Consider the following 18,089-nt stretch of genomic DNA (forward strand, 5'->3'; position numbering starts at 1 on the left):
TTTCCGTGCTCACAACTTTAATTTCATTGATTTCAACATAAAAGTTCTCCAACTCTCTAATACAAATCGAAGTTGCTTTTATTACATTCAAAAAACATGAAAAGAAAGGTCAAAGCAATAAACTAGGGGCATAGGTGAGTCAGGTGCTCCTGTGTCCCCTACTTGTGCATGTAGAAGCTTCTGAAGCCAAAGTGGGCCCGGTTTGTGCCTCATCCTCGAGCCAAACCAAGTGTTCGCCAGAAAGGGTGTAACTGAAACTAAGGGCAGGGGCCAGAAGCTCTCTTATCCTCCAAGCAGTGAGGTACCTAGCCAAGTGTGAACCACAAATGGGGAATGAAACCGGGTACTCTACCCTTTTCTCTGGGTAGGTCTGATCATGCCCAAACTAACGTTTGAACCGAAAAGGGAAGTAGAACACACAGTGCGTGAAGCCGATCAACTGTATGCCAGGTTGCCAAGCCATGCTGTAACTCATCTCAGTCAGGTTGAGCCAGGGGCAATGCCAAGCTATATTAGAAGCAGACCTGTTACACATCCAGTTGCACCACCATCTCTCATTCGGGAAATCCACTAGTCGGTAGTTGAAGAAATAGCCTCGAGCTGAGTACTCAGGGCAAGAGTCCGCTACTTTCAACTTATCCATAAGCCACACTTGGGGAGAGATAAAAGAAAAGAGAGATTAAAGAATATAGAGATGTGTGTTGAGAGAAAAGTGAGAAAAGGGTTTTGAGAGAAAAATAGAGCATGAGTGCCGAGTGATGTGAGAAACAAATATGAGAAAATGTAGGAAACAATACCTGAAGAAGTAGTGGGTTCCTCGCGAATCTAGTAGTCTCTTACCGATGAAAGGCATTTAAGCCCATCAAAGTCTCGGCCAGTGCCAAACCAATGCAACTCTTGCCTTTTTTCAAACCTTGGGCCACTTCGATCAACCGAATGCTGGACCTGCCAAAGCTAGGGGCAAGAAAGAAATGAGCAAGCATACATAAGCAGAGGGCATGTTACCGAAAACCTTGCCAGAGAAGGCCACCTCTGTCACCAATGTCGAAAAATCGATGAATCAAGCTAGGAATGTCTAGCTCTCCATTGTAGGCCAAAGATCGAGCCTCGTGCAGAGTAAGCCCACACATCCGTCCCAAAGCTTAGGCGTGGCCAAAATAGGGCAGAGGCATGATTTCCTCATCATGTCGATATTCCATTAGTGCTTGAAATTCTTCAATTGTCGGGCATATTTCTTGTCCTCTGAAGCAAAAGACGTATGTAATTGTGTCCCAGCATCGAATTGCAGCATGATGGAATGGAAAACAAAGTGGAGAACGACTCAACGGAAATAGTGCATTTATGCCGAAACTCCGGAAGTTTACCTTTTCCATGCCGTCTAAAGTCGATATCCAATCCGAGAACTTTTCAACAAAAAATGGCTCCATTTGTGAAAGAAATTATAGCTGAAATGAGGTTTTGTAGATAAATCACGAAGCTAAACCTTTTTGTAGAAGATAAGGCTATGAGTGAAAGCTAGCTATCAACAATTCGGCAATTCTCATATTTGTGGCTGGTAGGTGGCTGGCATGCCACATTGGTGGCTGGCAGGCTACTTTTATGGCCGGCAACCCACCTTCTATGGCCGATAAGCTCTATCTCTAGCCGGCAGCCTTCTTTTCAGGCCTGCTAGCCACCTATGTGTTGAACAGTGCTGGAAACATGTGTTTTGTCTTAATCTTTGAGTGTTCTAAGGTCTTGTTTTGAGTCTTTTTGGTTTTAACAAGTTTGTTTATTTGTATTTGAGTTATTTTTGCTTTGTTTATCGAGTTGTATTTTGTATTTCGTTTGTTGGTCGGCTCATTACCCGATTAAGAACACTGTTTCAATCAAGTGCTCTTGGCCAATTCAATTCCACGTCTATTTCATGCAAATTTGGTGCTCATGATGCAAAAATGACAACATTTTCTATAAAAAAAAACTGCGAGGTTTTATTCCGATTATGGTTTTTACAAAAGAGAAGTACAAGTTTTCAAGAAAAAAAAAACCTATCTGAAGTTATACATCTGTTAATGCAACTAAACACAAAGAAACTAAGCAAAAAATCAAAAATCAGCGCCAGTCGCCTCAGACCCGAGAGGCCCTCTTCGTCATCTTCCTCGGAGAAGAGGACTAAGGGGTACTATCTCCATAAGCGCTGTTGTCGGAATCAGACCCTGAATTAGAGCCGGTATCGTCACCGCTCTCTGCTCCAGAACCCACCTTGGCATTGTTACCTCCACTCTAGGAACCTGAGCCAGTATCGTCGTCTCTATTCTCAGATGACTCGCTGCCTCCTCAGAGTCACTAGTCTTAGCGTTATCAACGCTCAAGATGGGTTCTTGAGGACTGCTCTGGCCTCGAGTGCCCCTATCCCTCTCTTTCCTCCCTGCTGTTGGAGGAGGTACTGCTACTACTGGTGTTAGTGTTGCTGCTGCCGCTGGAGCCATCAGTACGGATGGGATCTAAAAAAGACAATTGTTAACATATTAGTTACAGTGTGTATATACAAGCATAGTACACAGAATAAGTGGTATGTAGAAATCAGATACAGTATGAGTACAGTGTGTGAATGTAGTGTGCCAATCCAGTGTATCGGTGTAGTTTGGGAAAGATTACAGCTGAAATGTCAATGTATTGGTGGAAAGATGATAGCATGAAGTGTAAACTGAAGGAAATTACCTGGATACCATAGAGACGGAACAACGTCTCCCTTCTCTGTACCATACCTATCAAGGAGGCTATCAGCTCGAGAGCACTCCCCGTGTACTCTATGGATGCCTGCAAATGCATTTGGATGATCAGTGTTTGCAATAAACATATTTGAAATGAAATGAAGGGATGCAAATCGCAAAGTATAGTCCATACCTGAGACGAACCCCGAACTCCGACAAGCTCATGCCCAGTCGCTGCATGCTCAATCGGGATCTGGTAAGCTCCTCAGTATGCTGCCAACATGTGAGCGCGGTGGGAAGCTCTGGCCAACAGGTGCTCTGCTCTGCAGGAGGACCCCCTCTAGCGCGGGCCCTGGCCGCTTTAGTCGCCTCTCTCGCTGCAGGAGCCCTCGCCCCCTCGCCTCCATGAACGCCTATCAGAGATGGCATGAGGTGTGTTTGAATAAAGGTCGGGTAGTCGCCATCTGCCCTGAAGTAATCAGCATCCAAGCCCACCATGAACTAAGTGACTACATCAATAGATAGACTGTCCACTGATCTCATAGACTCTAGAGGTGGCATCAGAACAATCGGATCTGGCAAGCCCATGGTCTGGCGGATGAATCGCTCACTCAAGAACCAAGCTCAGTAGACTGGACCCTTAAGTAACGAGATATGGCCCAAGCCCCTGCGTACTGGTCCCGTACCCCAGCAGACATCATAGCCCAAGACTGCCTCATGATCTGTAAATAGAGAGTGTACAGATTGTTAGTTGCTGTCAATTGCTAAAATGTGAATTAGAACAGTTGTATAGAAAAAATGACTGTATTTTGGGTTACCTCGTGGGTGGCCACAGTGTCAAAGTAGTGGCGAAAGAGTGCGAAAGACTCGCGGCTCCTGCGCTGACATCTGCCATCATACCGCTTCAAGTAAGGGACCATCGGGGGGAGCTCCACCATGGGCTTCAGGGCAAGAGCTGGTAAATATGCATAAACCTACATCTGCAAGGAAAGTGCAGTAATATGTGATCAATGCAGCATGAACCGATGCAGAAAGTGCAAAGTAGAAAGCATAATGCATCAATAGATGCAGAAAGTGCAAAGCAGAAAGCACAGGTATTGAACAGATATAAAGCAGAAAATGAGAAGCAGAAAATGTAAAGTGAAAAGAGGGAGCTGAAATGCATACCTCTCAGGCTCGCCAGTAGCCTTCGATCAACTCTATCCTCAAGTGGGAGGTAGAGCTCATATATTCGTACAAGGTGGCGAGGCTAGCTCCGCCCCAGTCATAGAAGTGTACCTGGAGAAGGGTCACCAGGGCGCTCAACAAATATAAGCCCATGGTGTTCCACCTGTTCGAAAACCAGGTGGTACCGAGGACAAACATCAGGAAGCCTTTGGCGTACTGCTCCATCTCCTCTAATGTCTCTGGCTCGCTCCCTCGGAACTGCTCAGCGAACCAACTATATCTGACCATAGTTGATCGGTACAAGGGCGGACGTGCTCTTAACAACTCAATCCTAGCGGCCTCCTACTCCCCTATGTCGGTGTCAAAAGGGATCAGATCGCTCCCTATTCCTAAGCCCGTGAGCATGGCAAAGTCGTAAGGAGTCATCGTCATCTCCTCGGTAGTAAAGAAGTGGAAGGAGTTGGTAGTGTCCCACCACCTCTCCACTAATGCTTCGAGAAGAGGACGGCTCGCAATAACCCGTGTCAGGCCAGAGCAGAAAATGCCAAAGCTAATCTCATTAACAATGTTACGAACTCCTGCAAGGAGCTCGTCGTACCAATCTCTCGCAGTCGTAGCTCCGTACCCTCTATAAGCACGAGACTCTTCCTATGGCAAAAAATAGATGAATCAGATAAGGCAGTGATGAAAGTACAGTCAGATGAAAGGCAGTGCAAGAAATGCAGTTAAAAGACAGATAAGAATGCATGAAAATAGAATTTATACCTCAGCGGCGCTGGATGAAAGGTGAGAGGCCGGTTCTCTCAGCAAGAGGTCCTTTGGTGCACTGTGAGCAAAGTCGCTGAACCGCTTAATGCCTCTGGGTGGCAAGATATGCATGTGGGGATGGTATCTCACTGGATCAAAAGGCTGTACCCTCAATGGTAGCGGCTCCGGTTAAAGCTCAGACTCAAACTTCGCCTCGAAGTCAGCTTTAATGCCCTCAGTCGCCTCATCAGCCTCGACAACTATCAGCCCCAATACCCCGGCAATGGGTGGGAATATGAGGGGAACCTCTGGAGGAGCCCCGTCATGTGGAATCTCATCTGCCATCTGGAAAATGGGTGAAAAGTAGGTGAAAAGTGAAGGAAATGAAGAAAAGAGGGTAAACTTGGAAAAAGTCAACCCTAGGAGAGAGAAAAATGAGAGAAAGAGTCAAAGACTGGAAAAGTTCACAAAACTTGAGAGAAACACAAGGGGAATAAGCCTAAAGTTGTGAAAATAAGGAAAAAAGCATCGAAAACAAATTTTGATCGGTTCAAAAGGAAGAGAACAAGAGGGTTTAACGAATAAAGTTCGCGTGGGGCGTTGAAAAACGTGTGTAAAGCTTAGATCTAGAGAGGGAAAGTGTCTAGAGAGAGAGGGAGAAAATTTTCGGACCTAGGGTTGTGAGGAAATGAAGCCTGGAGGCTTATACTTAAAGACCCGTGCGCAAAAAGACCAAAAAGCCCCGAACTGAAATTTGTGGCTGGCAGGTGGCCGGTTGCCTCCCACTGTGGTTAGCAAGTGGCTGATGGCCTTCCTCTGAGTCCTGATGCTGTTTTTTGTCTTTGTTTCCCACGAAGTGTAAGGAAGGTTCATTGTTGGGTCTAGACTGTTTCGAAGGGAGCTCAAAATTGTGTTTTGGCGCACAATGTTCATCACTTGTCAACATGAACGAGGTGTATCCTTTTTAACATATTGCAATTCCTACGAGAGGTAACTCAGAAGTGCCACCGAGTATTGTTTTATTCGATTTATGCTTTTGTTCTTTTCCGTTGCATAGAATGCGCATCACACATATGTATGTTGCATGTTTGTCATTGCATGCATGTCTCGCATCATTTATATTTCATGCGTGGAATATCTATTTGCTGATTGCATAAAATATGCTCTTGTTCTTATTTCATGTGTAGAATATGCGTTATTACTGAATTGACTTGTTCACTTTGTGCATCTATCGCACGCGTTCACTTTTGTGCATTTATCGCACACGTTCATTTTGTGCATATATCGCACACCTTTTTGTTGTATCTTAGGACGCGTGACGTGCGATCCTGGATGTGTTTTATCTCGGGATGTGCGAAGCGCGAGCCCGAGTAATTTTTCTTGTTTCTCGGGACGTGTGAAGCATGACCTCGAGCGGTTTCCCCTTATCTTAAGACGCGTGATGTGCGGTCTGGGCGTGTTTTATCTCGGGATGTGCAAAACGCGAGCCCGAGCGATTTTTCTTGTTTCTCAGGATGCATGAAGCGTGACCCTGAGCGGTTTTCCCTTATTTCAGGACATGTGACGCACGGCCCTAGGCGTGTTTTATCTCGGGATGTGTGAAGCGCAAGCTTGAGCCATTTTTCTTGTTTCTTGGGATACGCAAAGCGTGATCCTGAGCGGTTTTTCCTTATCTAAAGACATGTGACACCTGGCTCTGGGCGTGTTTTATCTCGGGACATGCGAAGCGCGAGCCCGAGCGACCTTTCTTGTTTCTCGGGACGCGTAAAGCATGAGCCCGAGTGGTTTTTCTTATTTTTTGGAATGCGTGAAGCGCGAGCCCGAGCGGGTTCTCTTGTTTCTCAGGACGCGCAAAGCACGAACCCGAGCGGTCTTTCTTGTTTCTCAAGATGCGTGAAATACGACCTTGAGCAGTTGGGCGGTTTTCGTTCTTCAGTTTCTCGGGATGTGTGAAACACAACTCCAAGCAGTTTTTGTTCTTAGTTTCTCAGGATGCGTGAAACGCAACCCTGAGCTGTATTTTCTTTCTTCGTCTCTTGTTTTGGCGTGGTTAGAGTGTTATTTTATCTTTTTGAGTGGAACCTGTGTTGGTTTTAAGTTTAAAGCTACTCATTCACATTTTATTATCTCGTTATCTTTCTTATTGCCTTTATTATTGCTAATTGCATCATCTCGCATGATCATGAGTTTTCAAAATAGCCAGCTTCGCGAAGCGTGTAAGTCTAGCTTCAAAGTATCTTTGTGCATATCATTTGCATCTTGCCCCAGAACTACGCTGGTTTGATTCCTTGCAAAGGGATACGTAGGTAGCCTGTGGGCGCAACCATTTTTTTCTGCCTTGATTGTTTCTCCAAGTCTTACGGCCTTGTCAAAATGGGTTGTCTTCGGGCTTTGACATTCACTTATGTCATTTCATGACTCCGAGTTCTGTCAAAGAGGGGCAACTGTAGACACCCTATTTTTGACGACCCTTACAACTTGGACATTATCACATGCACATCCAATAATGAGTCTATATGCTTTTCAAGTGCTTAAAGTCCTCAACGAAATGCCACAGCTTTGAGCCTTTTAAACCTTGCACACCTGTTACCTCATTTTTGGACCAAACCTAGTGTTCTTCAAGCCTGCAGCCTCTAGTGGCCTGCCGGTCACCTCTTTAGGCTGCTGGCTATCACTCTTGGTTGCTGGCCACTGATGTGGCCTGCCGGCCACCAGTGTCTTTTGCAGATATTTTGTGCCAGCTGTTTGCACAGATGCTTGCATCTGCTCTCACGTGTATGGCTGGATGTTAGTGAGAAAAATTTATGTTTTCTATATATAGAAGGCCTCCCTCTTATGTTTTAAGGTTAGAAAAAGTTTAGAGAAAATTTTTTCCTCCCTCTCTCTCTCTCTCTCTCTCTCTCTCTCTCTCTTTTGCTTTCTTTCTTTTCCAAATTTCTACTATCTTGCCTACATATCCTTAACCTTTGTCTATACACTCTTAACCAAACCTCTCCATACTTGAGTTGAGGTCTCTTTGAGCTTTGTTTGAGCTCTCCCGGGTGTGTGTGCTTGGTTTTATTGCTTGGAATTGATTTCCTTTTCAAGAAGTATAAGGCTTTGCCTCTTTGCTTGCTTTATCTACTCCTTTTCTTGTACTTTTCCAACTGTTTTTGGGCTATAAAAACTTTGTATTTTTGGGTTGAAACTTGGGTTTTAAGGCCATTAAAGTTTGAGGGGTGGTTCACCCTTCTTTGCACCTTGTTTTGAAGGCCTTTTCCCTTGTGTTTCCCATCCTTTTACTATATGTTTTTAAGCTTTTAAACACTATTTTTCAGAATTATTTCAGTGGCCAAAATCATGTTTTGAAGTCCAAATTTGGAGGGGTTAGCTTCCCTTCCTTGTGTTTTGCTCACTAGCCTAGCTTGTGCTATGTTTTAACTTATTAATCTAGCTATTTTTGTCTTAATTCCAACATATTTTAGGACTGTTTTTAGACTGTTTTAGCACTATTTTTGGTTGATAGTTGCATTTGAGTTTTGTTTTGCATGCTTGTAGTGTAATTGTCCTCATGAGTTTGGTGTTTTAGGCCTTAGACACCATCTTGTTTGAGTTGATTGCATTTATTTATGGCTATCCATACTTGTGATCACTCTTAATCACCTTTGCAACCTCCCTCATTTCTTGGCTTTTGTTTTTCTTTGAAAGCGGTTTCAAACTACTTATTTGTTTAAGCATGAGATTGAGATGTCATGCTTAATGGTTTAATCCCTTTAGGGGTTCATTACCAATGATATAATGTTTCTTTCATGCCTAAAGAAGCTCTTGGTTTGAGCCCTCTTTCCATTAAAGGACTTAACTTCACCATTTGGACTCAATTGACTAAAGAATGGATGATAATCTAAAATGAAGTAATAAAATTGAGGCTAAAAAAGGTGCAAGATAATAACTTGTTTGGGTTCAATCAGACGTTAATTGAAGACGTTAATTGAACCCTTGAGTCTTGAGTCGTTTCATTCTCATTAATGATGAAAACGGTTCAAGATTCATTGTCAACTACTTCCCTTGATCTTTCATGATAAGGAGGTGGTTTTGAGAGTCTTATTTTGTTGCATTTTATTGAACTTGCACATTTTGGTTCATGAACAATCATGTAATGAAATTGCTTGAGTTTTGTCTCTCCTTTGATTTGTTCATGATAAGGAGGGATGAGCTGTGCAGACGACCCTTAAGAATACTCTGTGCATGCTCTGTTTGTTCTCTGTTGTAGGAAGATGAACCCTGCAGTAGTGGCTGGCAGGCCACCTTTGATGGCCGGCCGACTATCACTGGTGGCCAGCAGGCCCTCACTCCTGGCCGGCCGGCCACTAATGAAAAATCTAGCAGTGTGTTTTTTGAGCAGAGCAGAGCTATTCTGGAAGTGGACAAAGGTGTTAGTGTTCCACTGTGCAACAGAAACGTTCTGGAAGCAAAACAATGGCTTTTCGGGTAAAAACTGAGCATGTGCATGAGCATTCCTCGCGTATCGAGCATGTTTAAGTTTAAATATTTAGCTTAGATATTTGTTGTAAATAATTAGTTGTAGCTAGTTAATTTTGTAAAGTGTTGTAATTAATTTGTTAGTTAACTAGTTATTCAATTTTGTCTTGTAATTATTTTAGTTAACTAGAATAGTTAGTTAATTAATTTGTTGTAAAAATTAGTTAAGTAGTTTAGCTAATTTCATTTGTTTTGTAATAATTAGCCTAGCTTTAGTTAGTTAGTTAGTTCATTCGAACTCTCCTTTGTAAAAGCGCAACGTTGTAATGACGTGTATGTCTTCCAACTTCACGTCTTGCTCCCTTTTATTTAACTGCTTATGATGGTTAGTTTAGAGACATCACATTTTGTTTAGCACGCTTCATGTTTGCATTAACTTGTATTGCATGCACCGAGCCTCGGTTCATCATTCTAACTCTAACTGGATTGCTAGCTTAAATACTTCTTTGAATACATGCTTAGACCACATGTTATCAAATTTACTCACATGCCATATTAGTAGCCAAGCCTATTAGTTGCATTTTTGCATGTGTTGCATTAGTTATATTGCATAATTAGGGATCATGCAGTTTTCTAACTCTTTTGTTTGTTTTGGTTTGGAGTACTGGGTGAGTCTTTACTCGCTTTAGCATATTGTATGAGTGTGATGTTGCCATGTCTAGCATGCTTGCCATGAGGCTAATTGCTTAAATGATAAATTGCTTGAATGCCTGTGGATGGAGGCTAATTACTTGAATTGGAATAATTTGAGTAATGTTTGTATACAATCACTTTTTTAAGTGATACATATTCGAAACAATTTTCAAAACAAATATGAATAAAATATTCAAAATTTTACAAATTAGTCTATACTTGTGTGTGTGCGCATCACATAGTAATGCTAGCCTAATAAACCAGAATAAGAGTATATGATGTACATAAGATTCATATCATGATTAGTATAGGCCGATCTTTGATCGAGCGAGCGAGGGTGCTCAATTCATGATCTTGCCCTCTCATACCTATGTTCTCAAGCTGAGACAATCTTGGTGATGACAGACATATGGCCTTTGGCACGAGTCATGGGTTTTCTAATTTTTTCCAAAAAAAATATTTTGGCGGCTACTTTGTATCTGGCAAAGGAGTCCATTTTTGGCAATTAGATTCAAAATTGATTTTCCAAAAGATTTTTCGATTGAGACTCTTTGGTGTTTATCTATTTCACATTGCACTTGTGAGATAAGATTTAGAACCGCCAGAGTTCGATACTGTAGGGCTTATTCGCCTTCTGAGAAGGGGCTCGAAAAAGTCGAGCTACACTTAGATATTTGCTATTTCTAAAATAACATTATGATTTTGGGATTTTTTGACAAACCTAGGGTTTTGGGTTAAAAAAAATCAAAACAAGGGTTTTCAAATGGATTATTGGAAATGAATAAACTTGAGTTATGATGAAATAGTTGATTTCGTTACTTGGGATTGATTTTAGAAGGAAAAAAAAAAGGATTTTGTCCTAAATGTTTCAAATGTTGATTTTATATATATGATGAAATTGATGTTGAAAATATGAAATTGTGTTGTTATTGATGAGGATGGTGGAGCTCTATATGTATTATCACTCACCTCTTGAAATTGAAAAGTTTATCTTTATTGAAAATTATTTATCTTTTTAGAAATATCTGTTTTGGGCTTCACTGGATGATAATTATGTTTGTTGTAGAAATTGCATGGGAATTAGGAGAATTGAAAACTAATTTCTCATCCATTTGCATTGAGCACTGTTGTATATATATTTTGTGGAAAAAGTACTGTTTTGAGAAAAAAAGGGTGAAATTGGGAAGGAGTTGCTGTTACATCAAATAAGTCGCCCTGTGTGTCCAGGGTGAAAGTCCCAAAAATCGCGCGTATACATGGGAGTCGATCTTACGGACGGAATATCCGTAAAATGGCAATAATAGTGCTTGTATAGCCTATGTTTACATAGTGTCGATTTACGGTTTCCCATAGATGAAATTTCTGCGAAATGTGATACTTGTTTTGGAGATTCCTAGAGATATGATTCACTGTTCTATTTTCCATTGAAAAGAGAATGTTTTATGAACTGTGATATAAACCTGTCATTGCATGATTTGAAAGAGATATAAAATGTTTTGTCACTAGCATCGCATATGCATATCACCTTATATCTTTTTTAAGATTCATATATTGTGTCGGATTATTTCTACTGGATTTTGGCTCACCTAATGTGGGAAAAATATTTTCAAGTGCTGATGATATACCTCTGCCAAGGCAATAGCTTGGGAGCACTTGAGACAAGAGTTTCATTTTGTTTGATTACTGTATATGTTTTGTATAGGCCAAGGGCCTTTAATTGTATTGGATATAAATCCACTTTTGTTGTAACCAAGTATCGTCTTGGAAAGTTGTAAGCCTTTAGGCATTTCTAATTTACTTGATGTTCATTCTATTATGTAACATATTCTATTATCATTGTTGTTACTTATTAATATTGTGGATGATTTATTATGTTTATTTCAGGGCGTTATAACTCTCTCCACATATACACATGAAAGGTATATATATAGAGAGAGAACGAGGAGAGAGAGAGAGAGAGAGAGAGAGAGAGAGAGCGTACAACGGTCCAAATCACACTAATCTCATTTAATCTAGTAAACCTTGATGACCATCATCGTGACGATGTTGTCCTAGTCTTAGTCCCAATCGATATAAAGATCCTCGCGAGAGAAGATACATATAATAACGCATTCCCGTTGTATTTTCCGAATGAAAAGTTTGAAGCTCCGTTGTCCACATTGGCTGCAACCAGGCCGTTGATCCTTTACCAACAAAAGATACGTGAGGCTGAGATGAGAGTAGATTAAGGCGTAGATCTCGATGGCCGAAGGCGTAGATCCAAGCCAAGACAAACTCGATCTCACCAGATCTAGAAGGACGGTGATGGTGGGGGAAGGACGGTGGTGGTGGTGATGGTGGTGGAGATGAACAATAAAGAAGAAGAGAGAGGTTTTGGTGGTGATGGACACAGTTAAGAGAGAGGGAGTTGAAACATCGTCAGACTCACCGCTGATAAAGACAGATAGAAAGGACAAGGAGAGAGAAAGCAGGTGAGAGAGGGGTCGGAGGCAATGATGTCAACGTCGGGGTTACTGGGGAGGACGCTTGAGAGGACGTTAGAGGAGGGATGGAACTCCTGAGTGAGAGAGAGAGAGAGAGAGAGAGAGAGAGAGAGAGAGAGAGAGAGAGAGAGACTGTGAATCTATGAGGTTGATCATTTGAATACTGTGTATATGATATATATATATATATAAAGGGGTATTTTGGTCATTTTTTCTAAGTTTGTTATTTTCGATAAAATGTTTTTGCGCTTGGGCCTTGTTTGGTTGTTCGAATATAAAATAAAAGATATAATATGCCTTGAGATTTACTCAGTATAAGTAATGAATATAATATATGAATTGGATAACATATCCTATACTCATGAGTTCAGGATATAGTATATTGGATATTTCTTATGTTTATTTTATAAAAAGAATTATGAGATATAAGCATGTACTCCTTCCGTTCTAAAATATTGGTCCTTTTGGGAGAATTTAACTTTTTTTGGTAGTATAATTATTGCATTTGAAAAAAGTTAATTTTCCAAAGTTACCCTTTTGATAGTATATTTTTTGGGAATATCAATGTCATAATTGTACTTTTTATATTGTTTATTAATTTAAAAGAAGGGCAAAATAAGAAATTTACATTATTTTTGTACTTGATTTTTGAAGAGGGACTAATATTTTAGGACAATAAAAAATAGAATAAGAGACTAATATTTTAAGACGGAGGAAGTAATATACATTAAGATTTGGTTTTATAAACTGAATCCCGATAAAAATATAAATAAATAAATAAATAAAAAGAAAAGTGAAAGCGTAATTTATCCTTTACAACTTTTCTCGCTATCATACCTGAGTCCAGATCCTCTGCAAGTTTTTCCTGCAATCCTTTCCTGCAGTGCACGTCATTTTAGGGCAAAACTTAAAAAAAAAAAAACAAACAGCATCAGGAGACAAAGCACAACCAAAACAGCCCCATCCCCAGCTTTGGCGACCCCCAATCCCTTCAACGACCCTACCCCAATCGTTCTCCTCTTCCGGCGGTCCTTCCTAGCTGCACCTCCCCCTCATTCCTTTTCCTCTTCCTTTCTTTCTTTCTTTTCTTTCTAGATCTAGACAAACATAGAGAGGATATATATATATATATATATATATCAAAACAAACAAACATACAAACGATTTGACCAAAAAAAATTGAAATCACTGAAGTGGGTTTAGTAGAGAGTAGAAAAGAGATGGGTTTGCTTTATATGGTGGCTACAATTAAAAAGTGGGTTTAATATGGGTTTGCTTTGTGGGTTTAGAAGTCAGAGAGAGAGAGGTGGGTTTAATCAGAGATGGGATTGCTTTGTAGCTTTTAGAGAAGAAGAAGGAGGGGGAGCAATTATTTCATGGAAGTTGGAATTTATATAAGATCTACAAGATTATTTATACAAGATATTGCAATTACAAACACAGGGAAGGATGGTGATTTGCATCATCATCAACTACAAAAATTATATCTAAACATTGTAGGTGTGAATCGAAATCAGATTATCAAGAAGATGCATGTGTGAAATTGAAAGAACTGTGAGAGAAATCTGGAAGGAAGAAGATGAAAATCTCTCTGCAAACTAGAACGGAGAAGACAATGGAGGGTTTTATCTGCTGGGGGTGGTTATATTTTTGTTTTTAAGTTTTACCCCAAAACGACATCATTTTGGGACACTACAGAGAAGCATTGCAGGAAAGAATTGCAGAGGATCTGGACTCATCATACCGTCACTCATGACATCAAGGGCGTTTGATCTTAGTGGTATGCAGGGGCGGAGGTAAAACCGGAGTCACGTGCCCTCCTCAATTTTGAAAAAATATGTATATATATATATATATATATTATTTTTGTTATTGTCATATATAAAATATATATTTTTTTTCTTAACATATTCTTTGACAAAAGATTTATTGTATTGTTTACAATAAATATTATTTAATACTTTGAGAACACTATGTAGTATTGTTTATATAATAGTTTAAATCAATAGTGTAGCGAAAAATATTATAGATTGGATATAATGAACTCATTATTTTTAAGTAGTTCACATACTACTTAGTGTGATTTGTGATTTTCTATACTTTGAGTATCACGTAGGTAACGCCATATGGTACTGTATGACTGCTTAATAATTTTCATTTAAAACATATCATTTATAAGCAATGTCATCTCTTTAATAGTTTTTTGTCAAATAAAAATTAAATAGATTTTATAACAATTTGTCTTATAAATGATGTGTTTCTTATTTTCTATATTTTTTGATTTGTACTAATTTTTTTTAAAATTTTTTGACACACATAACATAAATACACTTAAAAAATATAATTTTCGTGAAAAAATCTTTTAAAAATTTGCTAAATACCAAAAATACGAAAATTCAATATATATTTTCTTATTTTTGTGTATTTATTAATTTTTTAAAATATATTTTCACAAATATTTTAATTTTTAGATACATCTAAGTAAGGTGCATCTAAACAAGTAAGAAAATGCTTAAAATTTAAAAAATATTCACTAAAAATAAAAAAATACGAAAAATAAAAAACTCAATATTCAAAAAACTGAATTCAAAAAATTAAAACCGAACATACGAAATGTCAGCTAAAATGCAAAAGTAACTTTTTTTTGTTAAATGGGACAAAAAAACTTGTAAGCCTGATCCAGATGCTCTAATAATTTAACATATGTTTTTGTTTTCCATTTGTGTGGACTGGGGTGTCCGTTGTTCGAATTTGGACGGTTTGCGGATCAGTTTGGACCAGTCAGCATTTATGCGATTTGAAAAAAAGACAACCCACAACTGCCTGCAGTGCGGTTTGCGATTTGTGCAGATAGGGTTTTTGGATGTACGGGCGGTTTGCGGATTGGACTTTTTTCTTCAAAAATTTATTTTTGAGCCTAATTTTTTTTCCATTTTGTAAATTTTTTTTGGGGCCATTTTCTTCCTATTTTCTAAAATGCTCAAACATTAATAATTAATGAATTAAAACTTATAAAATTAAAAATACAACAAAATCAATTCGTAAAACAAACAAATCATTCAAAATCTTAAATCAAATCATAAATTAACGCAAGCACATATTTCAAAATCTTAAACTATAACTTCATATTCATTAAGGAATTTAAAATTTCAGATCACACTTCATCCGGGACAAGTTCAATTGTGTAACTATAATAATATGATCATTATTTATTTAGTTTCAGTTGATATAATACTATTAGTAAATGTAATGTTAGAGTAAGTTTAAAGAATAAATGATGTTTTGTTTTGGGCAAAAATATCTTGGTAGGATATAGGAATGAAATCAACGGTTAAGATAAAAAAATTAAAAATAAATAAATAAATAAAAGTGCGGGCGATTTCTTGTGGGTGCGGGTTAAACCAGCAAACTACCCGCAACCCACAAACATGTCATATATCAAACCGCATCCGCCTGTATTGTACTTGTGAAACTGTCCATTTGTATGCGGATTGAACGATTTTTACAGATTTGATAAATCGTTACCCACCCCTAATATGGACCATATGATGGACATACTCTGTGAAATATTGCAACAAAGACAAGAATATTAGAGTAAATTGTAAATTAATGGGACACTAAAAAAATAAGTGTATTATAAATGATTTTTTTATTTTTTGCAATTGTACCTTATAGCAACTTGCACTATACCAAAAAAAAAAAAAAATAATAATAATAATAAAATGAAAAATAAAAATAATAAATTTATATTACAATAAAAATGTAAATTTTCTCTTTCACTATCTCACTGTTTTAAAATATTATTTTAAAACTGGACCACCAATAAAGGTCTTCCTGACTGGACCACCAATAAAGGTCTTCCTGACTAAATCAATTGAACGTGCCTGACAATTTTATTACAGCATTTTTTTTTTTTTTTCAAACAAATTTGTTTAGCAAAGATAAATTATAAAATAATATTTAGAGTTTACTTAAAATACGGATTGACACTTATGATTTAAAAAATTATAATTATCTTATTATTAGATTTTTTTATTTAAAAAAATTAATTAAAAAAATAAAATTCATAATTATTTTTTATAGAATAATAAAATTACTTGAGTTATTAATTAAAATAAATTTATGATATCATTAAAAAAAATTAATTGACTTTATGATTTATTAATAATAGAGATGCTATTTGTAATGAAATTAAAAATTTCAAGACATGATGTAATTTAAAAATTTTCAATAGAAAATTGATATTTTAAATAAATCTCATAAATATATTTATAATTTATCCGAAATTATAAATACACCATTGATATTTACTAAAAATATACATTCTCCTCTCTCGGTTTGAAAAGTATAAAATACTCTTGTTAAAAATTTTCTTATAACTAATCTAATAGAAATATATATATATATATATATATATATATATATATCCAAAAACCCTCTAATAATGAAATAAAGTTATGTGTATCATTATTTATTATTGTTACTACTTTTATTGTATTTTCATCAATAAAAATCCAAATATCCTTTAATATCAAAATAAAACTATCATATTATCATCATCATTTTCATTCACTCACTATCAAATTACTCTCTATATTATCATAATATTTTCCAACTTTCCTCAATCACATATCAAATGTTTATAAACACTAAGGGATGTTTTGGGAACAAAATAAAAAGTTGACTTTTAGTTTTTTTACCCATTTTAAATCACATTATATTTTTTATTTTTTATTCAAAAAAAATAAAAAAAATTAAAAAACTAATTTTTTTATTAACTTTTCAAAACACCGATGGTATTGATCAAGGACTTTGAATCATTTGTATCAAATGCCTGTCCCAAATGTTTGTCTCAATGCCCTAATCTTGACACGTGTCAAGAAATGGAAAATAAGCTAACGAAAAATGACTTGGACCCCCAGCTGGGGGTGCTGGGGGTCGCCCATGATTGGGCAGAAAAATTGTTTTTTTTTTTTTTTTTTTTTGTTTAAGTTTCCGGCCAATTCCAGGCCAACACGTGGCACTGGGGGTCGGTGGGGGTCGTCCGTATTGGGGGTCTGTAGCATTGTTGATAAGCTAACTCCGTTAAACCTCCTTTCCATCTCTCTTACTTCTGACGTGATAAAAACAATGCAGCAATGATTTAGATCACTAAAAAATATACCACTAATAATATTAATGTATTGGAAATAACAAAAAAAAAGAAAAAAAAAAAAGGCATAGAAAGTGGGCGGGATCCACTGTCACATCATTAGTGCTCTCCTTAGTGTTCACTTTTTAGTGCTCCCAAACATTTTTCAAAACAATGAGACAGACAATTGGATAGGCAATTGCGAAAAGAAAGTGTTACGAACGGTTGTTTGGAATGTCCTAAATAATTATATTTTTTATATTAAAAAATTAAAAAAATATACATAGATATTTAGATTAATTTTTTAATTTTTTATGAAAAAATGTGTATTAAAAAATTATATAAATAAGTGTATAGGAGAAGTGATTGAGTAGCCCGTACAGTACCTAGGCCGTGTAATCGGCTGGTAGGAGAAGGAAAATGGTTGCCTCATTTTCGGGCTTGAATTGGACGGTATTGTTCGATCCGTGTGGGCCTACCACGGGTCTCGTTTTGCTAATCGGAACCGTTTAATATGTAGAACTCGTGGAGTACTATATGCTTCTAAACAATCACGTTAATCGGATATCGATAGCTATCTGATCATGTTAATTTTTTGTCAACCGTTAACTATAACACCATCTATTGTTTATACAAAATTGATTTAATCATGTAGCTATCCATATTCGATTAAGGTGATTTTTTAAAGACATATAGTACTCGACGAGTTCTACACAT

General features: G+C 37.6%; 1 protein-coding gene across 1 annotated transcript; it reads right to left on the reverse strand.

Moving 5' to 3' along the window:
- Nucleotides 1–1,992: 1,992 nt before the first annotated feature.
- On the reverse strand, nt 1,993–3,403 carry LOC114255932 (uncharacterized). Its single transcript, XM_082888655.1, has 3 exons — nt 2,887–3,403; nt 2,701–2,799; nt 1,993–2,483 (listed from the first exon to the last, which is right to left on the reverse strand). The coding sequence occupies exons 2-3, from the start codon at nt 2,743–2,745 to the stop codon at nt 2,130–2,132; spliced, it is 399 nt and encodes a 132-aa protein (XP_082744781.1). The 5' UTR covers nt 2,746–2,799; nt 2,887–3,403; the 3' UTR covers nt 1,993–2,129.
- Nucleotides 3,404–18,089: the final 14,686 nt, after the last annotated feature.

This window comes from Camellia sinensis, chromosome 9 (assembly GCF_055761805.1).
Source record: "Camellia sinensis isolate YWXY chromosome 9, ASM5576180v1, whole genome shotgun sequence".
NCBI classification, from domain to species: Eukaryota; Viridiplantae; Streptophyta; class Magnoliopsida; order Ericales; family Theaceae; genus Camellia; species Camellia sinensis.

Excerpts from the sequence above, each read along its gene's own strand:
- LOC114255932 (XM_082888655.1), bottom strand. The coding sequence starts at position 2,745 with ATGGTACAGAGAAGGGAGACGTTGTTCCGTCTCTATGGTATCCAG. Across the intron at positions 2,484-2,700 it reads TCCGTCTCTATGGTATCCAG|ATCCCATCCGTACTGATGGC; the intron begins GTAATTTCCTTC and ends TGTCTTTTTTAG.